Source organism: Rana temporaria, chromosome 7, assembly GCF_905171775.1.
Source record: "Rana temporaria chromosome 7, aRanTem1.1, whole genome shotgun sequence".
Lineage (NCBI taxonomy): Eukaryota > Metazoa > Chordata > Amphibia > Anura > Ranidae > Rana > Rana temporaria.
The window spans coordinates 171,486,020-171,509,381 of NC_053495.1; the positions used below are offsets into that span (position 1 = coordinate 171,486,020).

General features: G+C 43.4%; 1 protein-coding gene across 2 annotated transcripts in view; it reads right to left on the reverse strand.

The window, feature by feature from the left end:
- The window catches only part of LRP8 (LDL receptor related protein 8), a 310,709-nt gene that overhangs the window by 19,647 nt on the left and 267,700 nt on the right, over positions 1 to 23,362 (reverse strand). For both annotated transcript variants that reach the window (XM_040360464.1, XM_040360463.1), the window contains 5 exons: positions 21,873 to 22,044; positions 16,137 to 16,364; positions 8,935 to 9,053; positions 4,319 to 4,458; positions 3,611 to 3,752 (listed from right to left, as the gene is read on the reverse strand). In XM_040360464.1, the coding sequence (XP_040216398.1) occupies positions 3,611 to 3,752; positions 4,319 to 4,458; positions 8,935 to 9,053; positions 16,137 to 16,364; positions 21,873 to 22,044 (801 nt within the window). The remainder of the gene's footprint in view (positions 1 to 3,610; positions 3,753 to 4,318; positions 4,459 to 8,934; positions 9,054 to 16,136; positions 16,365 to 21,872; positions 22,045 to 23,362) is intronic.

The window sequence follows — 23,362 nt, forward strand, 5'->3', positions numbered from 1 at the left end:
AAATATCTTATAATATGACTAATCTGTAAACAATATACTGTATAAGTGAAAAACAATATCATACAAATTGATATTGCGCTATTAAATGTGTACAAAACGATTATTGTGAAAAATCTTATAACAAACGTTCATGTGAAAAATGCTTGATTGAAGAAAATCCTGCCATAAATCAATTCAAACAGTGCAAACAAGGACGAGTGCTCTCCACCACCAGTTTCAAAGGCTGCTCACCTCACAGCAGAAAAAAAAACAGTTATCACCTCTGGGGAAATGACACCTGGCAAACTTATGGATCACAGACCTCCTTAGATGAATGGCTTCTCAATAGATTTCCAAGAACCCAGATCGTCTTGCCCAAGGAATGTTAAATGTAAAAGAAAGGCAACATCTAGTGCTCTCTGTTTCAAAAGGATTTAATAGTAAAAAAGGTACATTTTATTTATTTCAGGTACTTATATAGCGCCGTCAATTTACGCAGCGCTTTACAAATACATTGTATATTCACATCAGTCCCTACCCTCAAGGAGCTTACAACCCAAGGTCCCTAACTCACATTCCTGCATACACATACTAGGGCCAATTCTTTTGTTTTTTAGACAGGATCTGATTAACCTACCAGCATGTCTTTAGATAAATGAATACACTTACAAGTTAAGCACAATCAACTTCAATTTTCAAGATGGCCGTGGTGTGATGTCAGTGTGTAAGCTCCGCCCCCGCAGACACGTGTCGTCAGGGCATTGACTTCCTCAGTAAGGGGTGGAGCAATAACCTCACTGCATAGGCTTATATATTCCACTATCCTCCCTACACACGTGTGCAAGCTTGTTAGCCAGCAATCACGCTGTCCAGACATATGCAACATATTCAGTTACATAAACATATTCAGTTACATAAACATATTCAGTTACAAAGACATATTCGGTTACAAAGACAAAACTATTAACAGAAGCATAAACACAGCCTTGAAAACCCAAAGAGACACTGAATATGTTCAGACGCAGAAGACAGAGATAATTATCTCAGAACACTGGCAGACTCCTTCCATAAGGACGGTTACAAAGACAAAACCATCAACAGCCTTGAAAACCCAAAGAGAAAATCTCCTCCAATACACAGAAAAAAATAAAAAAAATAACCGAGTACCTCTGGTCACCACATACAACCCAGCACTGGAAGGGATCACAAAGATAATCAAAGATTTACAACCCGTTATAACAGAGGATGAAACTCTGAAAGAAATATTCCATCAACTCTCAATATTGGATTTCACAACCACCCATCTTCAGACAAACTAATCGTCAGGAAACTTCACCGATTGTGAAGTCACAAATAATGGAAGCAAACCCTGCAATAAAAAACGCTGCAAATTGTGCAACCAGATCAACCTATCCAAAAGTGTCACACACACAAATAAGACCTTCAATATCACTGGATCATACAGCTGTACCTCCAGTAATGTTGTGTACCTCATCCAATGCAAAAAGTGTAGCAAAGGATCTTATGTTGGTGAAACAGGACAGAAGTTGCAAGCGAAGATGAATTTGCTCAGAAATACCATCAAGGGACATAAAGAAGACAGTTTCTACACACCTGTGGGACATCATTTCTAACAACTGGACCACACTATAAAAGACCTCAATGTTTTAGTTCCTAAAGGGAATTTTAGAACTATCCAGGACAGGAAAACGTTTGAACTAAGAATGACACTTCTTTTTGACACAAAAAATAACGGCCTGAATTTAGATATTGGTTTCCTCACCCATTCATTTTATGACCCCCTCTGTGACATAAACCCCCCCCCAGTGTGCACTGTCTGGAGACTGAAGAATGAGTCAGAGGCGAGCAGGGAAGTGTGTGTGCGAAGTGGAGGGGCTGATCGTGGCTGTCAGAGTCAGACAGTGACAGGCTGGGGAGAGAGAGAGAGATACTGGACCGGATTCAGATACATTGGAGTATCTGTCGGCGCGGCGTACCGTATCTCAGATACGGTACGCCGCCGTAACTTAGGGCGCAAGTTCTGTATGCAGAAAGAACTTGCGCCCTTAGTTACGGCGGCGTAACATATGTGTGTCGGCGTAAGCCCGCCTAATTCAAATGGGGATGATGTGGGCGTGTTTTATTTAAATTCACTGTGACCCCATGTATTTGACGTATTTTACGAAATTACGCCGCAAGTCGTCATTGCTTTAGACGTGAACGTAACTTACATACAGCCCTATTCGCGAACGACTTACGCAAACGACGTAAAATTTTCAAAACTCGATTCGGGAACGACGTCCATACTTAACATTGGCTATGCCTCATATAGCAGAGGTAACTTTACGCGAAAAAAAGACCAACGTAAACGACGTAAAAAAATGCGCCAGGCAGACGTAGGTTTCTGTGAATCAGACGCATAGTTATGACACACTCAGAGATACAACGGCGTATCCGGGGATACGCCGTCGTATTTCCTTTCTGAATCCAGGCCACAGAGTTTTACACCACACTTAAATTAGCCTTACCTTGCCCGAAATCACACCGCTCAGCTGAGCTCAAGCCTCCTTAATCCACCACTCGTACAGTCAGTCAGACTCGAACAGCCCACAGCACAGTGAGCCGGGAAACCGGAAGGGACGACGCAGTGACCCAAAAAGCACCTCCCACCACCCTCCGGTCCTCGCCAATAAAAAATAAATGAGTGAAGAGTGGGAGTGTTTGCGGGCGCATCGCTTGCGCCCTGAACACTCCCTAAACACAAGCAAATCAGCTTCCCAGCTTGCAATCAGCTGACTGCAAGCTGGGAAGCTTCCCAAAGACTGTCGTGTGTCCGGCGCCTGGTCACTCTTAGGCTGCATTCACACCTGAGCGTAGCGTTTTGCTGCGTTTTTTACCGCGATTTGCCACAACAAAACGCGGCGTTTTTTACCGCGATTTTTTACAGGTCTAGGGTCACCAATGTAAAACGCCCAAACGCCCAAATTCAAGTGACAAAAAAGGGTCCAGAACTTGTTTGGGCTTCAGGCGTTCAGCGTCAGGCGTTTTGTAGTGGAGATGTGAACCATCTCCATAGAGAATAATGTATTTTTTTCCCCTCTAGCGTTTTGGGGCGTTGCGCTTCAGGCGACAAAACGCTCAGGTGTGAATGCAGCCTTAAAGTGACAACTTTTATTTTTTACATCTACTACACACACACACACACACACACACACACACACACACACACATGGATCACATTTGATAAGGGGCGACTATGAAAGCTTTTTTGGTTGATAAGCACATTGAAGTTCTAGAGAAAAAACACTTTCCTTAGACAGGGTCAGAGCACCATCCTAAATAAAGTAGAGAGGACAGGGGGTTTTGGACAATCTGAGCATTTTTTTTTTTTTTTTTAAGGATTGTGAGAAATGTACAATTTCTTTCCTACTCATTACTGCAACTGGATCGTAACAGAAAACTGCGTCTATTATATGCAAACAGCCATGGTGCATCTCTTTGTAACGCTCAACCTGTGTTTATGCCTTCAAACCATCCCCTTGATGGCCCCTAGTGTTGGATTTTCCCAAGTTAGCAAAGTGGCAGTTTTGAAACAGGTGTGAGGTTTTGGCCGTTTTGATTGGTCCTGTACCTTTGGGTTGTTTGAGCTGATGAACGATGACAATATCATGAGGATTGTTGAGATTCTCTGCCAAGATATTAATTTCCTTTCCCGTAAGTCTGTTTGCACTGAAGATTGCTTCATTCTCCAGATCTGTCCAGAAAACCTTGTCCTGTGGAGAAGAGTAATCAAGAGGTGGGGGGTTCAATGCACAACAAAGAAAGCATATGAGCAGTAAATAATATAAATATGATACACCATTGAATTGTTTTTTTTTTATCCACTAAATAAAAAAAAACAACAGAAAAACGGTTTAAGTATTATGAGTCCCTTGTGCTAATTTTCTTTAGAAGCTGATTTTGCAAACTGAAGTGACGCAGAAAATTCACGTCAGCCCTGAATGGGTCATTCATTATGGCACTACATGACTGGAGCTAGTGCTCCTTGATTACACTGCAGTTATTGTGGCAATCAGATCCCCATCAGGCCTGCACGCAAGATGAGGGGGTGACGTCTACTGTTCTCCGTGTCATTATGATGACATGTGATTGTTCAATTGGGAACACCCATTATATATCATTGAAAAACTCATTCCAGCGGATGATAGGTCATAATCTATTTTGAGGGTCACTATTCTCTGTATTTTTATGTTATAATTTTTTATATACATTTGTTTGTGAATAAAGTTTGTTATAGTTGTTACTATGTGGTGCCTTAATATATAGTCTTCCAACTCACCTCAAACACTGCCAGGCCAAAGGGGTGACTCAGTTTGTCTTCAGAGAAAATCAGTAGTTTCCTGTTGGCTCCACTGAAGTCCACACTGGATAGAGTATGGAGCTTTGAGTCTACCCAGTACAAGCGATGGGTCAGTACATCTGGGGTGAAAAGAAGGGTTACAGACATTAGAGCATGGCTTTAAACTTATATTATATATCAAACGTTTGTGGATACCGGATTATTACATGCAATTTTATCCACACCATCCAATGCTGTGCTCAACCGCAGTGCTCCACCCAACGTACAGATTAGCAGCTCACCTTATTATCAGAAATATATTCACATACAGGTCTGATAGTGCTTTAAAAACAATCCCAGGGAATTGCTTCACCAAGCTCCAGCGTGCTCTGACAGTTCTCAGAATGCACCAGTCCACCAATTGTATGAAAGGCAAATAAAACTCTATAGCGTAATACTGCTTGATTAAAAACGTTTATTAAAGTATAACTAAAGGCAAAACTTTAGTTTTAGTTGTGGATTTAGAGTGGAGAGGGATTAGAACCCTTGTGCGTTTTTATTGCTGTCTGTTTCCTGTTAAGGAGATAAAGCCCTTCCTATTTCTCCCATTTACCATTATCATTGAAGGTGAAAGTAAAAGAAAATCCCAAATTTTAGGTTGTCCCCAGAAAAGTAATAGGAGGTGAAATCTTCCAATGGTGACCTGGGGGTCCCCAAGGAATTACCTTAATTTGGAGGGATTTCCTCTCACTTTCTGTTTCGCTATTGGGACAGGAAGTGCATGAAATTCTCCACAATGGTACACAGATGGCAAAACAAAATTCTGACAGGGGTTAAAAACCCTTCTTTAAGATGGCCATACATCTATAGATTATATGCAGATTTTCTATGGTTAGATGAAAAAAGTGCAACAGATTTCTCCATGTACACTAAACTGTGTGGATGGAGGCATCTCCCACTGGGCCAAGCTTCAGTATCTTGCTAGTTGGCCCCGCTGGCTCTCAACCTAAACAATGCCTGCACCCAATCAGAATGTTCAGGTATTGTGAGAGCCAGCGGGGAAGACTAGCAAGATTTGGAAGCTTGGGCCAGTGGGAGATTCTTCCATTCTTACAGTTCAGTGTAGATGGAGGAATCTGTTCCACTTTTTCCATCTGACCATAGAAAATCTACAGATAATCTACAGGTGTATGGCCAAAAAAAGTTTTGCCTATAGTTATACTTTAAAGGGGCTGTAAAGGTACATTATTTTTTCCTAAATAGCTTCCTTTACCTTAGTGCAGTCCTCCTTCACTTACCTCATCCTTCCATTTTGCTTTTAAATGTCCTTATTTCTTCTGAGAAATCCTCACTTCCTGTTCTTCTGTCTGTAACTCCACACAGTAATGCAAGGCTTTCTCCCTGGTGTGGAGTGTCGTGCTTGCCCCCTCCCTTGGACTACTTCTTCTGAGGATTTCTCAGAAGAAATAAGGACATTTAAAAGCAAAATCGAAGGATGAGGTAAGTGAAGGAGGACTGCACTAAGGTAAAGGAAATACAATTATACCTTTACAACCCCTTTAAGTTTAAAGCCACTCACATTGAAATGATACTCAAACGAGTGTTGGAGCACATCGAGACAGCCTCTCCTGTATATCACCGATCATACTCCCCACCTAAGGTCTTGCCAGGACCGAAAGTGATGTCAACCGGCTCTGCCCTCGTTTTTTTTGGTGAAAGAATCATGTTTACAGCACTGGGAATTTGGTCGTTGTGTTTACAAGTTGGGCCATAGCACCACACTGATTTTTAAAGAAATCACTGTCAGCTTTTTTTTTTTTCCTTCTCTCTTTTTCACCTACACTATTTTTTACCTTTGTGTTCTTATTAGTGGTTGTTGACAGGTGTCACAACAACTTGTTTCCCATTTTAATAAAGAGCTCAGACAGGATGTGGAAGGCGTTTTTTTATCTCTGATACTCGTCGGGTCTTTGGCATAAACAGAGGCGTAGCTTGAAGCTTGTGGGCCCAGGTGCAAAAGTTGTCCTGGCCCCTGGGCTGTTCTCACCCTGTGCTCCTCTCCATTCAGAAAATGGCTCACAGCTTGTCCTCAGCCAATGAGAAGGGAGGGGTGTGGACCTTGGAAGGCAAAGTGGAAGCCCAGTACTGGAAGTGTGGCTGTGGCGCCCTTGGGCAGATCGGAGCTGGACTTTGTGGAGGATACGATTATATGACAGGGAGACTGCAGGGACCCCCTGGAGCAAGGGGTGTGGTTGCGATTGTGACCCCTGCAACCCCTTATGCTACGCCCATGGGCATAAATGTGAGTTGTATAACTGGCTATTTAACTTTTTTACCTTATTTTGCTCCTGTCTGTATGCTAAAATTATAAAGAATAAAAAAAAAAAAAAAAGGATTACTTTAGTAGTCAGGGCTGCTACAATAATGGCCCTTATCCTCCAGGTCCTGTGTCAAGCAGCTTCCCTCTGCATACTGATCAAAGGGGTCAAACGCTCGGCACTGGCACCATTCTCAGAATGCCCTGTATTTTTATTTATTTTTATAAATAAAAGGCATTTTCTGGTTGGATGCGGAGGAGACTGACATCCTTGCCCCTCCTCCAAACCTAGTCCAACCAGTGAAAACCTTGTAGTCATAAGAAATAATACAAGGAGTTCTATGAATGGTGGCAATGCTGAGGAGCAACCCCATATATACAGGGAAGGAAGTTCACGTCCATCGCGTAGTAGTGACTGACTAATTCTGCAGTGATTTCCGGCTTCCCCAAAGACCCCTCAAGTATGAGATATACATACTTACATTGGTCCAAGTTGGACCATTATAAGTTTGCAAGACAGATTACATCTGGAGTTTAGCTTTGAGACCAAGTCTGTGTATTTATTTCTGATGCTGGAATAACATTTTTCCATGTGAGATTTTTATGGCCCCAACCAAATAAATGCGAGTGTGGGAGTGGGAGGGAGTCCTGTGACCAAACTACAGAGCACATTCCACAGGCGCAGGAAGGAGATAAGAAGGTGATGGATGAGGTTACAGCTTGTTACTATATGAAACATACTTTAATAATGAAAGTGTAACAAAATTGGTGGATAAGGAAAAAATAAAAACACACAGCTGGGTACACTCCTCCACTGTATGGAAAGAAGGGGCCAAATGTCACTGCACTCACAGAACATTTAAAGTGAATAACCTACGATAATCATACTCTTTATGGAATTACTGTCCCTACCAGCTTCTTAGATCTGACCATAGATGGATTGAAATTGGGCAAGAGTTCAACATGAACCGGCTGGATTTTGATCCATCTTTGGACAGGCTGGTTGTACTGAAGCCGATTTATCAGAACATCCAGCCCAGCCTGCCAGTTTTTTTTATTTCGATCACTGCAGTGGCTGTAGCTTACAGCAGTGATCAGTGTATTCTAATGGCTGGGAAACCTCCTGCTGTCAGAATACAATCGTGCAGCAGGAGGCATTCCCCCATCAATACTGATTATGTTGATTGGGGAATTGAGAAATGTTCTCTCTTTTAACCCCCCAGGTGAAGGAAAGAAAATAGCATAATCTATGGCCAACCTTGGTAAGCCCAGCCACACCTGCAAAGTTTGCATGCACAACTTTCCTCCCTTACCCTGCTGTGCTTAAAGTAGAAGTCCACCCTAACACTAAAATCTCTATATCTACAGGCATCTACGATCTAAGACTAACCTATCTAGTCCTGTAAAGCAAAAATCACTATGCATACCTTTTTGAAGCGGCTCCGGTCCCACGCGGAGTTATCAGTGGCGGCTTGTGTGTGTAGGTGGATGCAGCGACAATGGAAGCCCCATAGTAACTCTATGGGTGACATCACTTCCCATTTATTTCCACGCTGTCTCCTCTGCAGAGCTTCCGCCACGGAAGACCAGACCGGATCGGCTTTAAAAAAGGTAAGTATAGCGATTTTTTCTCTACAAGGCTAGATAGGTTAGTCTTAGATCGTGGATGCCTGTAGATTTACCGATTTTTAATCCTCGTACACACGATCAGTCCATCTGATGAAAACGGTCTGAAGGACAGTTGTCCTAGGTTAACCTATGAAGCTGACTGATGGTCTGTCGTGCGTACACACCATAGGTTAAAAAAACGATCGTGTCAGAACGCGGTGACGTAAAACACAACGACGTGCTGAAAAAAACGAAGTTCAATGCTTCCAAGCATGCGTCCACTTGATTCTGAGCATGCGCGGTTATTTAACCAATGGTTTTGCATACCAACGATCGGTTTTGACCTATCGGTTACCATCCATAGGTTAAATTTTACAGCAAGTTGCCATTTTTTTAACCTAAGGTTAAATAACCTATGGGGCCTACACACGATCGGTTTGGACTGATGAAAACAGTCCTTCAGACCGTTTTCATCAGTTTAACCTATCGTACATACGAGCCTTTAGTGTTAGGGTGAACTTCCATTTTAACGTTTTACTGGTACCACCAAAAGCCATACTAGTTTAAATGTATTTTCCGTTGGTGAAAATGTCACCTGCAGATACAGACCTCTCTTCGGATACAGTATACACACTTATGTAAAACTATGTGCTGTAAGGAAATTAAGATTTTTTTTTTTTGATCCACTCACCTAATGTGATTCCATTGGGCCATTCAATGTCATCAGAAACCAATATCTGCCGATCACCCCCGTTCAATCCAGCCTTTTCTATTTTAGAGGGTTCCCCCCAATCTGACCAGAACATGAACCTAAAACCAAAAGGGTTAAAGAATGTCACTAAAATAAGAATTGTCAATGAGCAATCATGCAAAAATTCAAGCAAAAAAACAACGTTACTTTTTATCTCTCTATTGTGAATTTGAACAATGTTTGTAAACACTGCGTCTGAACATTAGCAGCTGGGCAGAAGGACAAAATGTAGCACACATGCCCTGTGTATCTCAATGACATATTTTTGGGCATGTGTAGCACTGTTCAGCGTTCCCAACTGAGATCAAATAAAACACTGGCCCTGGAAACAATGTGTCTGTGCCCAGGACTGATCGCCTGTTACTACCTGCAAGCAATTGCCGGTTTACCTCTCAGCTGGTTATTGCATTATCAATATACCTGTGATATCTGCCACAGAAACTGGCTGGTCTTGGTGCAGAAATTTACTGCGAGACACATTTACAGGTCTAAATGTGGCCTCAATTTTTAGGTTTTAGAAGCATGGTAAGAGGGTTTGAACCTCTTTCAAGTTCTTTTTTTTGTTTGTTTGTCTGGGCTCCTGTTGGGTAGATTTCCACTCATATCCTGTCCTGATGACCAAAGGAATCATCCAACCCAGACCACAGACAATTCAAACCTTGCAGAATTGCTTGACCTTTCTAACCTTAAATGCTAGAATTATTACTGGGGTTAGTTTTTTATTTTCTAAATAGGTTCCTTTAAAGCTAGTGCATTGTTGGTTCACTTACCTTTTCCTTTGATTTCCCTTCAAAGGGCCAGATTCAGGTAGATCCGCGTATCTTTGCGGCGGCGTAACATATCCGATTTACGTTACGCCTCCGCAACTTAGACGGGCAAGTGCTGTATTCTCAAAGCACTTGCTCCGTAAGTTGCGGCGGCGTAGCGTAAATCGGGGGGAACGACGGCCATACTTAACATTGTTACGCCGCACTTACGCCACCATATAGCAGGGGCAACTATAGGCTGGGAAAAGCCCAACGTAAACAGCGTAACTGTACTGCGTCAACCGGGCATACATTCGTGAATTTGCGTATCTAGCTGATTTACATATTTCGACGCGTAAATCAGCATACACGCCCCTAGGGGCCAGCGTAAATATGCAGTTACGATCCGATGGCGTAAGAGACTTACGCCTGTCGGATCTAATAGATATCTATGCGTAACTGATTCTAAGAATCAGGCGCATAGATACAACGTCACAACGCAGAGATACGACAGCGTATCTGGAGATACGCCGTCGTATCTCCACTGAGAATCTGGCCCTAAATGTTTCTTTCTTTGTTTGAATTTCTCACTTCCTGTACCTCCTCAGTAAGCTGTTCTGGCTGACTAACCCCCATGGATGAAGGGGAAAGCTTACTGAGGAGAAACAGGAAGTGAGAAATTCAGACAAAGAACAAAACATTTAGAAGGGAAATCGAAGGAAAGGGTAAGTAAACCAAAATGCACTAGCTGAAAGGAACCTATTTAGAAAATAAAAAACAAACCTTTACAACCCCTTTAATCTGCATCTGTGCTGGGGAGATTCTTCTTATATCCTGGTTCAATAAGCACATAGGAAGCAAACAGAAATCCCCTCCCCTTTGAAAACATGAAAAAAGTTGTGGTTGCAGTTAGGCTTAAAGAAACACTATATATAAAAGGTAGAGCGGGGTAGCCAACCCCGATACTATAGCGGTGTGAAACTACAAAACCCATCATGCCTCTGTGACGGTCTTGTAATGCCTAATGCGACTTGTAGTCCCACAACAGCTGGAGTACAGAGTTTGTCTACCCCTGAAACGGCATTCAACAAAAACATGCTACAGATAAATATGCAATTGTGACCGTTGAAAGACAATAAAACCTAAAAAATGCATTATGAAAAGAAAAACTACCAATACAATTCTCATTTTGTAAAGGGATCCACACAAAAACGTGCACATTTGTGTTCTGTGTAAAGCCCGACGCTTACTGGGTATTTAGCCTTGCTGCACGGGCTCCAGCGTTTAGCTGCTGGTAGAAGACACAGGTGTCCCATCCAACCCTGATGCCAGCAGTCTATTGTGAAGATTTGAGATATATGGAGTACATATCGTTGCTCGCTCTAAGTTCCTCTTCAATATAGAGATGTATTTCTTAACACATGTTTCTGAATTCTTTTGGTATTTTAACACGTGTTTGTGTCTTGATTGTTCTCTAGATGACATGAAATGTTCTGCCAATAATATAGTAAAATTCTCAGAAAATATGTATATGAAAAGTCCCTTTCCTGAGCCAATTACTCCCTTGGTGTAATCAATCTTTCTTACTGTCAAACTAACCTTTCACTTAACGCCCAAGTGAGGTCGAGATGACCATATGTAATGTTGAAATAATTAGTAAGGAATGTATTGTGTATTTTGGAACTTGGGCATGTGCCCGCCATAGACTACCATGTTATGATTTTCTATAAAAGGCGGTGACGATTCGTATTTTGCAACACATTCCCTTGGAAGATGTGATCCTCTGTACAGTGCATATTCTGAAGTAAACATACATTTAAGACGAATGCAACTTGATTGGCGTGGATGTCTTTTATTGCAAGACTTAACATTGCATTGGTGACCCTGAATCGTGTCTTCTTGACTGCATCTCCGCCGCCGGCATATTGATACTGTCTTTTCTGTGCGGTGGTGAGGTGCCGGGTGGGGAGTGCGGCTACAGAAGGTAACACGTTTCCTTTGACTTTACTTGCATTCTGTCTATGTGTGATTACTGAGAATGTTAAAATATGGTACCAGTTAAAATTGTGCATGCAGATATAACTATAATGCCGCGTACACACGACCGTTTTCGGGTTCTAAAAAAATTACGTTTTTTGTGTGTGGGCTTCAGAGCATTTTTCACGATCTAAAAAATGGCCATTAAAAATTTCGAACATGCTCTATTTTTTTGCGTTTTTAAGGTTGTAAAAAATGGTCGTGTGTGGGCTTTAACGACGTGAAAAACCGTGCATGCTCAGAAGCAAGTTATGAGACGGAAGCGCTCGTTCTGGTAAAACTACCGTTCGTAATGGAGTAAGCACATTCATCACGCTGCAACAGACAGAAAAGCGCGATTCGTCTTTTACTAATACAAAATCAGCTAAAGCAGCCCAAAGGGTGGCGCCATCCGAATGGAACTTCCCTTTTATAGTGCCGTTGTACATCACCGCGCTTTGCTAGAGCATTTTTTTTTCACGATCGTGTGTAGGCAACGTCGTTTTAATGATCGGGTTGGAAAAAAACGTTGTTTTTCTAGACCCTTAAAAACGTAATTTTTTAGAACCCGAAAAACGATCGTGTGTACGCGGCATCAGAAGTACTTACCTTTTCTCCTTACCTCCAGAAATGACAATATATATATATATATATATATATATATATATATATATATATATATATATATATATATATATGTAATAAGGGATGTATTTGAGCAGGTACCACTACTTCTGAGAGTGAATAGAAGTTGTTGAATAACGAATGCTGTGATATTAGGGCAAGACTGCCCCCAACCACAGTGCCTGTATGACCTGCTGTCTGTTCTTTGGAATAGGGAGTCGAGATAGGGACTAGCCCATTTCCACTCAGAAAGTAGACGTCCTGAGAGTAGAACAAGTGAGATATCTCAATTTATGTACTGGCTGCTGGTACACAGCCATAACGGTAAAAGGTGGAGCTCTCTATCCCAGAGTTCCAAAGTATTGCCATTTCTGAAGAGAGTAACAAGAAAAGCAGAAAACATGGGAAACTTATTTGACAAAAAATATTCTACCTGTCATGAATAATTTTGGGTTAACAAAAGACAGAGCCAAGAAGTTCTTAAAAATAGCAAAAGAAACATAGCTCAGTATTGCCGAATTACACCTAAGTGCTCCGATCATTAAAATGATGGTAAGCGGAGAGCCAGGTGCCCTCAAAACACCATGTAAAGTGGTGTAAAATTACTAAAAAGGAGTATAAAAAGAGGACCCTACTAAATGGTGGCCACCAGAGGGGTCACTCAGTACACCTACAATTGATGCATTATTTAACTTGCTTTTTAAAATGTCTGACTGTTGGGGGATTGAATGTTTAGCGGCTTGGGAGGAAGAGTCTAGAAAAGATGTAAAACCGCTCCCCTACAAAATGTCCTCAGAAACACTATCCCCGCAATGGGCAGAAAGGGTCAGATGTATCCCCAAGCATATTCCTAAGCGTAGCTTTGGAATGTTATTTGACAAAAAGGTTAAACTAACCTTTGATAAAGATGGGCAGCCTTGGCAATATACCCCGCCGAGACCGGGTGCCCTAGCAAAATTCGTAAGGTTAGATAAATCAGCGACCCCCTTAGCCCGGGTGCCCTCGCCAGCAATGACTAGGCAGAAAGCAAAGGCCCTCAGATTAGAACTACAGCATACCCCAGAAGATAAGCGGAAAAGAAGGGAGTATTATAGGTCTCAGTTCTAAAGTGAACCGGTGGAACAGATACCCTTGAGAGAGGTTGCTCTGCCGGGTGCGGAGGATGCAGATGGGAATTATGCAGCAAGAATAGGGAGAGTTTATGTTCCTTGGAAACCTCATGAAATTAGGGCAATTGTAACTGATCTGCCAGTTACTGAGTATGAAGAAAAGATTGAAAGGCTGAATGAAATCTTAAAGGATTGGGTATCAACCACATTTGATAAGGGGCAAGATATGCGAACGTTGATGGATGTTGTTCAGAAGAAAGGTGAGTATGTGTTGGATTATTGGAATAGATTCAAAGATGCTATACAGAAGCATACTGATTGTATTGCTGAGGATGAGGGTGACATGAAGCGGCCTGAGGTAGTGAATGTCTTAGTAGGTGGGTTGTTGCCTGAGATTAGAGAGGAAATAGAACTATGTACAGTGGGATGGAGAAAGAAAGCTGCCCCTGAGTTAGTTGAGATAGCTCAGGTGGCTTATGATGTACTGCAAAAAAGAAAGGAAAAAAAATAGAGGAAGGAAAAGACTAAAATAATGACTATGCAAACTCCGGAGGTTACGGAGAAAGGGCCAGATCCACAACGAGCGGCCGTAACTTAACTTTTCCTATTTAAGTTACACACTGCCCCAAAATCTCTACCTAAGTGCCCGATCCACAAAGCACTTACCTAGAAATTTTCAGCGGTGTAACTTAAATCCGTCCGGCGCAAGGCGGGCCCAATCTAATGGGGCGAGTCCCATTTAAATTAGGCGCGCTCCTGCGCCGGACGTACTGCGCATGCTCCCGACGTGCTTTGCGCGAAGTTACGCTGCGCCGAGTTTTGTGAATCGCGCCGGGTAAAAAAAGTTGCGTCGGGAAAATAAAGAGATGCGGCGGGGAAAAAAAAAAAAATTTAAAAAAAATTTGACAGCGTCACGGGAAAGAAGGGTATACTTTTACAAGGTGTACTAACTTTACACTTTGTAAAAGGTACCCTATCTTTGCGTTTGCAAACTAACAATTTACGGAGACTTCACAAAGGGAAACCGCTTCGTGGATCTCCGTAAGTGCTAATTTGCATACCCGAAGCGGAATTTCGACGAGAAATGCCCCCAGCGGCGGCCGCGGTACTGCATCCTAAGATCCGACAGTGTAAAACTATTACACCTGCCGGATCTTAGGAATATCTATGCGAAACGGATTCTGTGAATCAGTCGCATAGATAGAAACAGGGATACGACGGCGTATCAGTAGATACGCCGGCGTATCCCTTTTGTGGATCTGGCCCAAAGTCCCTGAACCAAAGGGAGCGCCAGTGTCCACAGTGCAGGTGACACCACAGGGAGTGCCAGTAGCGGCACCCCCTTATTCACCTTCGGGAGTGGTATACATCTCCAATTATGGGACTCCACAGAATAAAAGGGAAAACTGGAAACAAAATGGAGGGACAGCGCAGGAACCCTAGGATTCAATCCTGATACCAACAAATCATCCCAAACAGAGCAAGGTTCCCTGCCGTGCAACCCATGTCTCGCCTACCTGTTTCAAGTGCGGAATTGGAGGGCATTTGGTACGGGACTGTAGGAGGTGCTAGGATGAGACTGAATGTGGTAACAATGTGGAAGATCAATTAAGAAAATACCCAACTCTGGCTATTATCGAAATTGATTCTATTGGCGAGCCAATGGTTGAGATAACTGTAAATGGCATTAGCTTACCATGTCTCATTGACACGGGAGCGGCCAGGTCTCTGTTGAATGTTTGACCCTAAACTGCTGCTCTCCAATGAGAAAGTTTCTTTGGTTGGAGTGAGTAATAATGTGATCTCAGCAGGAGTTACTCAATCTGTACCTGTAATGCTGTAATACTCAACAGAGCATTATTTTGTATTGTCTCCACATTCCCCCTGTAATTTACTAGGACGAGATTTGTTATCAAAAATGGGGGTAACCATCGCCTTATCTCCAGGAAAAACTACCATCGATATACCTCATAGGTTAAAAGAGGAAGCCACAGATCTTTTATTATGAGGGGATGATACCTGTTGCGGCTGGATGGGGTTAGGCAATGCAATCAGTGGCTCTTCCGTTTAGGGCAGTGTGCGGCCAGAGATGAATGCATACCTCCCAACTGTCCCTGATTTTAAGGGACTGTCCCTGATTTGGAGCAATGTCCCTCTGTCCCTCTTTCCCTGAGCTAAACCTTTCATCTGATTTCTAAGTTGCTGCATTTGTAAATTCCAAAAGCCAATATAAAGGAATAGCGGTGGTAAAAAGGCACTTGTGGGTTTAACCAATCGTATGTTTTTGTACAATTTTCCTTTAAGGGGGCGTGGTAAGGGGTTTGTCCTATGCCTGCATACTTTTGCTGATAGGCGTCCCTCATTCCCATCTCAGAAAGTTGGGAGGTATGTGAATGCCCAGATAACAAGTAGACCGTGTTATGGTCATTCACCCCTGCTATAGAGATTGACAGACTGCCGGCATTGGGGCAGGACACCTGCGCCCTCAGCCCAAGCCTAAACATCGGTGCCAGACCCCCCCATGTGCATGGAGCCTTACTGATATGTGGTCTGGTAATTTAAATCAGCTGCACACATTAGGCTAAACAGTTTGTACTCAATCCCTGGAAAGGTGTTCGCATTGCATCATCGTCCAATCTCCACTCACCCTGATGTGGGGTCAACAGCAATAGCCCTGGGATCTTGTAGACTCTGGTCGAACAGGGTTTTGCGTTTGCAGCCATCAGTGGTTGCCACAGAGATGGTCTTGTTGCCGGAGTCGGTCCAATAAATGTTCTTGTGAATCCAATCTACTGCTAGGCCTTCTGGAGAGTGGAGATGACTATTGATGAGCACAACATGCTCTGAGGGGTCTGCAGCTCGCTCCAGGGGGGCACTGAAATACATAAAAAAAAAAATCAATAGTTTATTCATCTGTCTGCTTTTGTAATCTGGCAAATGCATACATATTTGGTGGCCTTGCCCTACAATTAAAGTGGAAGTCCAGACCTAGCTTCTTTTTTTTTTCCGGATGGCATGGAGTAGGGATAGAACCTGAATTTTTACTGCTGTGTGTGTCCCTGTTGGGTGAATTAACCTTCCTGACACAAAGTAAGGGCAAATCCCACCTTTAACAGATGTCATCAAAACAGGTATCCACCTTAGGAGATTTCCCCCAACGTCCTGTTCTGGTGACAACTTTTCAGCTTGAAAATATATTCTCGTGTGATCTAAGACTAACCTTAGAATTTTGCTCGAAGCCAGGAATGCCATTCCCATGATCAACAGGTGAAGGGGTGCAGGCTGTCAGTATACCCATCCAGAGTGATGTGTGCAAATAAATAGAAAATAAGCCACTCTCCCAACCAGCCACCATAGCCCGTGTAGAAGGATCGGCTTCAGCTTGCATGTGCCTGCCAAGAGACCACGCCCACTGACATATTCTGCACGCCCCTATAATTAATCCCCCAGGTGGGTGGAGCGAAACATGTCAGGGGGCGTGGTCTCTTGGCAGAGACATGCAAGCTGAAGCAGATCCTCATAAACAGGCTATGACGGCTGGTTGGCAGAGTGACATCTTTTCTATTTACTGCATATTCTTGTGTAATATTTTGTGTCTGTTGTGATGCAGCAAGCATTCAGTCAGTCACTCACTGCTGCATTACTGAAATTATTCAAAAACAATTAACTGAAACAGAATCAAATCATTAGCACAGCTGTTCCCCTACATCTGCACTGAAATAAAGCATTTAAAAACAAAAATTTAGACTGGTAGCAGAGTAAAGCCGGTTGCACACAGTCCCATCCAGGAGTAGTGTGTCCTTCCCTGTATTTTAGTACACCCAGGAGGAAGCATCCATCCCCTCTGCAGACAGCCTGTCAAAGTCTATGGCAAGCTGCGGCTGGATGAGACTGAATGCTGTACCGAGTGGTGCCCTGTGTGTTGGGGGACAAAGGTCTAGAATGCAGAAGAACTGCATTATGGACCTTTGTCCTTAAAGGCACTGGGCTGGTACCACGCGGGGAGGGATGCAGTGTTCATAGATGGCCCTTAGTAGTTCATCGTGACTAGATTTTACTATTCCTCGGTTGCCCCAGTGATGACGTCCTTTAGGACGAAACGTGCAAGGCAGAGTTTCAGCAGTGATATTAGCCTGCCGGGGCGCTGGATGCTCCGTATATGCAATGCTGGTAATACTTCTCTTACGTGTGAGTAGATGACTTTTTTTTTCAATAAACGTGGTTTTTAAATACTGGACAATGTGCCCTTCTCTTCCTCTCTACAATACATGTGATTTTTTTGGATTCATCCGTGGTTGTTTTTCTCTTGATGTGTGATAGCGGCCTGAGTCGCACCTGTGTGTAGCTGTCGGATATGCTTATTGATCCTGAGTCGCTGCTGAGCTGCATTTTATCCATCCACCGAGGGCTTTTCTCACCAAGGCACAGTTAGACATTTATATAGAGGTCTTAATGTCTGGTAAGAGGCGTTAATATTCCTCTCAATGGAGCACATCTTGGTGATCAACCTGAACACAGGGGGCCAGATTCACAGAGACTTACGCCAACGTATCTGTTGATACGCCGTTGTAAGTCCAAATGTGCGGCGTCGTATCTATGCGCCAATTCTCTAAATCAGATACGCCTGAATTGTGGCAAGATACGACCGACATAAGTCTCCTACGCCGTCATATCTTCGGTGCATATTTACGATGGCCGCAATGGGCGCTTCCGTTGATTTACGCGTCGAATATGTAAATGAGCGAGATACGCCGATTCGCACCCGTCGCTGTAATCTACATCGTTTACGTAAGGCGTTTTTCCGGCGTAAAGTTAAACCACCAAAAAGCTGGTTTAAGTCGTTTAGGGTATGGACATCGGAACTGCCGTCGGATTTTACGTCGTTTGCGCAAGTCGTACGTGAATGGGGCTGGGCGTAGGTTACGTTCACGTCGAAAGCATTGAGCGGACGTATCTTAGGGAGTATTTGCGACGTGATTCTGAGCATGCGCCGTTCGTTCGGCCATGCATTTACATGGGGCCAAGGTTAATTTTAATACAACACGCCCACTGCCTTGCTACTTTGAATTAGGCGAGCTTACGCCGGCCATTTTATGTTATGCCGGCGCAAGAAAGGGCGCAAGTGCTTTGTGAATACAGTACGAGCCTCTCTATGTTACGTCGGCGTAGCGCATATCAGATGCGCTACGCCGCTCTAAAGATACGCCGATCTCTCTGATCCTGGCCCAGGATTTTTTTTTAAGTCTGACACACAAATAGATCACTTTATTTTTTCCATCACCTTTTTGGGACTGATTTTTTCATTGTTCATGAACTTTATATGGATCTTATATATTTATTCACAAGTTTGTCAATCCACTAGTTAATTATGTCTTGTGTTATTCTATGAATTATGGTATGAACTGCTCTCACAAACTTTATTAGATAGCGCAACGTGTACCTCTTAAGAGCTCCCCCCCCCCAACCAGATGAAAAAAATAATGCTTGCTTATCTATATCATCTTGTCCTGTTTGCCTATCTTAAGCGGTTCCTTTGAAGTCTGTACTATTGACTTGATGTCTGTGATATTACATAAACTACATCGCCAGGCGCTTTCCCTAACAGTGGTCACTGGGACAAGAACAAAAAGACAGCAATTCCCAACTGTTACCAAAATTGCTTTGGATGGCATTCCAGGGAGACCATTTTAGAAGTTCTATTTTGTGTTAATAATATCATATTTATAAGATTATCTTCTTTGATGAGGCCGCTCCAACACAAAGGATAGGTTCTTGTAATTCTTGTAATTGGGGGGGAGCTCCCTTTAGACCCTTTACAATCATGCAATGAATTCTGAATGATCTCAGAACATCTCAAATTGATATCAAAAGCATGCTGCATTTGCCCATCAAAGCCCACAGACACAGGTCTTTACTTTAATTTCAGGTCAGTGACCCAGAAAGTATTGAAGTCAAAGAAAGACCAGTCGCATTTCTATGATGGTTCCACCTATCAGAATGTTCTTGTCAACACATGTGCACTACAGAACATCTGACTGGCTCATAGCTGCCCCCCTCTCTGTCCTACTGTACAAGTTCTACAGTACAAGAGGCTAATACCAAGTCAAATTCACGTTTTTACACATATTTAAAAATAAGTACTTTTTTTTCCTTTTATTAAAGTGATATTAAACAATTTTTTTAACCACGTTCAGCAGCTGATTTAATCACTTAATGAGTATGCAGCTTATTTATTTTTTAATCCTTGCCTATGTTCCAGTTTAAGCTGGTGCAATGACCACTGCCCCAGGTTTTCTGTTTCAGGGTGGCGCCTTTCTCTTGCAGTATCCTATGGAGCCACCTCTTGCATGCAGAGACTAGAGCTGTGTCTCCCTATGCTGTGTGCATCAATATAAAAACACACAGCCCCATAGCCTAGGATACCAAGGCACTCCCTTGCTCCTCCTTTCAAACAAACTGGCTCGAGACTACACTAGCCACTGTAGAGATGAAAGAAGATAGCCTGAATGCCTTACACCTTGCCCGACCCGAGTAGTTAAAAAGTAAAAGCACCCTTGCCCCCGGGGCTTAATCATGGAGGTCACACTATCTACCGTTAACGCTTTCAAGTGAAGACTGGAAGTTCAGAGAAGCAGCAGTGGGAAAGCCGGAGCCAAAAGCATTAAGATTTGTAAACGGTGATAAATAAGTTTACTCTGGGAATGTTTATTTTATTGTGCTCAATGTGTAAGGCCCCTTTCACACGAGTGGACTGATTGGGTCTGGCTGTCCGTTTTTAGGCGGACCTGATCCTGATCGGACCCGCCATTGCCCTCAATGGAGTGGCGGACGTCAATGGACATGTGTCTGTTGACACCAACTGACATCTGATTCTGTTTGCTAAACAGGCGGAAGGGGATCCCCAAGTGTCTGGCGGAACAGATCAGATGACAGTCGGATGGAAACAGACAGGCAGTCAGTTTCCATCTGACTGCCTCTTAGAGAACAGAGGGCTGTGTCCACGTTCGCTCTGCATAGATGGAGCTGACATAGACCCATCATCCGCTTGCTCAGTGGGCATCACTGGATAGATTCCCTGCTGAGCAGGTGGATCCGCTGCTGGAGTCTGTCCCATGTGAAAGGAGCCTACAGCTAAAAAGTGTGTAAAGCAGAACCAAAGTTGCAATATTTACCTTTGCTTCGATGGTCTAAGGTCCCTCGCTGGCGCCAAAATATTCTTTTTTATCAGCGCAGCCCCCCCCCGCATATGCCCACTTTAGACCACCAGGGATGCCGCCAGAACCACCAGGGATGACAATAAAGGACGACCCCCAGGTATGCCACCCTAGACCACCAGGGATATGCCAATCAGTGCCCAGTGGTATACCAATCAGTGCCAGAGCAGATGCCAATCAGTGCTCATTAGCAATGCCTGCCAGTGCCATCAGTCACGCCTATGAGTGCCCATCAGTGCAGCTTATCGGTGCCCATCAGCGAAGAAGAAAAAACGTACTTACCGTATATACTCGAGTATAAGCCGAGTTTTTCAGCACATTTATTTTGTGCTGAAAATGCCCCCCTCGGCTTATACTCGAGTCACCTTTTTGCGCCTGATCTCCCGGATTGGGGACCCAGTACTGGCCGGCCGTAGGTCCCTTGGCACACATGTAGCCCCATACTTTCTCTACAAGTGTGCAAAGTTTGTTGTCCGGGGGACCTACGGCCGGGTAGCACCAATTTTTCAAACTGGGCACCACTTCAATAGACTCCCATGTTAAACATCAGTCTAGTCATGGGCACAGAGAGGCATGGACACAGCGAGGCATGGACACAGCGAGGCATGGACACAGCGAGGCATGGACACAGCGAGGCATGGACACAGCGAGGCATGGACACAGCGAGGCATGGACACAGCGAGGCATGGACACAGCTAGGCATGCAGATTGACACCCTAGGCTTATACTCGAGTCAATACGTTTTCCCATTTTTTTGCGGTAAAATTAGGTGTCTTGGCTTATATTCGGGTCGGCTTATACTCGAGTATATACGGTATTTACAACATTTTGTAACAGAAACCAAGAAAACATTTTTTTTTCAAGATTTTCTGACTTTTTTATCCGTTTAGCAAAAAATAAAACCGCAGAGGTGATCAAATACCATTAAAAGAAAGCTCTATTTGTGGGAACAAACTGATAAAAATGTAGTTTGGATGCAGTGTTGTATGACTGCGCAATTGTCATTTAAAAAGAGACAGTGCTGAAAACTGAAAATTGGCCTGTGCAGGAAGGTGCGAAAAGTGCCCGGTATTGAAGTGGTTAATTGAGACTTTATTTCCATGCTTGTTAAACTAACAAATTCACCACCACTTAAGAGGGTCAGTGACACAGTTCCCATCATCTCTTACCTGTAAATCTTCCGGTGAAAGAGGTCACACCAATAAATCTTTTTGCTGGTGACCTCTACATCCAAGGATACCACATTTTTTAGCTGTGAAGCGAGACGAGAGTAATCTCTCCGTATCAAGTCAATCTGGCGTAGCTCATGGCGGTTGGTGAAGATAAGGTATGGACTCATCCCTGCGGAGAACAGAAGAACTTGGTCACCGACTCACTACAGCATCAGTAAAACACCAGACAGAAAGATTTGATTCATAATTTTTAGATTGTGAGACTGTAGACTCCCACTCCAGAGAAAATGTCATGAAATACACACAGCGATACAATGATCAGCAACACAAATGTATGATTTAACAAAACAGGAATTGCTTCATTTGTAGCCGAAGTAATAAAGAAAGCACCTCCAACTGTTTTATGCACATTGGGGGTCATTTACGAAGGGTAAATCCACTTTGCACTACAACTGCAAACTACAAGTGCAAAATGCACTTGAAATTGTACCGAAAGTGTACTTGGAAGTGCAGTCGCTGTAAATCTGAGGGGTAAATCTGAAATGGGGGGGAAGCTCTGCTGATTTTATTATCCAATCATGTGCAAGCTAAAATGCTGTTTTCTTATTTTCCTTGCACGTTTCCCTCGGATGTACAGCGGCTGCACTTCTAATTGCACTTTCAGCACAATTTTAAGCGCACTTGTACTGAAAAGTGGATTTGCCTTTAGTAAATAACCCCCATTACCTTGCTTTTTGGGAACATGCTATCCTCTCCAAAGTGCAAACACAAGGGCCCAGATTCTCAAAGGGCTTACGACGGCGCAACGCAATGTACGCCGTCGTAAGTCCTAATATGGGCCGTCGTATCTATGCGACTGATTCTTAGAATCAGTTACGCATAGATACCCATTAGATCCGACAGGCGTAAGGCTCTTACGCTGTCGGATCTTAAATGCAATTTTTTTTTTGCCGCTAGGTGTCGCTTCCGTCGTTTTCCCCGTCGAGTATGCAAATTAGCAAAATACGCGAATTCCCGAACGTACGCGCGGTCGACGCAGTGAAGTTACGACGTTTACGTTAGATTTGCGATGCGTAAAGTTGCCCCTGCTATATGAGGGGCAACCAATGTTAAGTATAGCCGTCGTTCCCGCATCGAAATTTAAAAATTTACGTTGTTTGCGTAAGTCGTCCTTGAATGGGGCTGGACACCATTTACGTTGACGTCGAAACCAATGACATCCTTGCGACGTCATTTAGCGCAATGCACGTCGGGAAATTTTAGGGACGGCGCATGCGCATTACGTTCGGCGCGGGAACACGCCTAATTTAAATGCTATACGCCCCCTACCCCCCTAATTTGAATTAGGCGGGCTTACGCCAGGTGATTTACGATACGCCGCCGCAACTTTACAGGCAAGTTCTTTGTGAATAAAGCACTTGCCTGCAAAACTTGCGGCGGCGTAACGTAAACCAGATACATTACGCCCGCACAGTTTTACGCCCAGA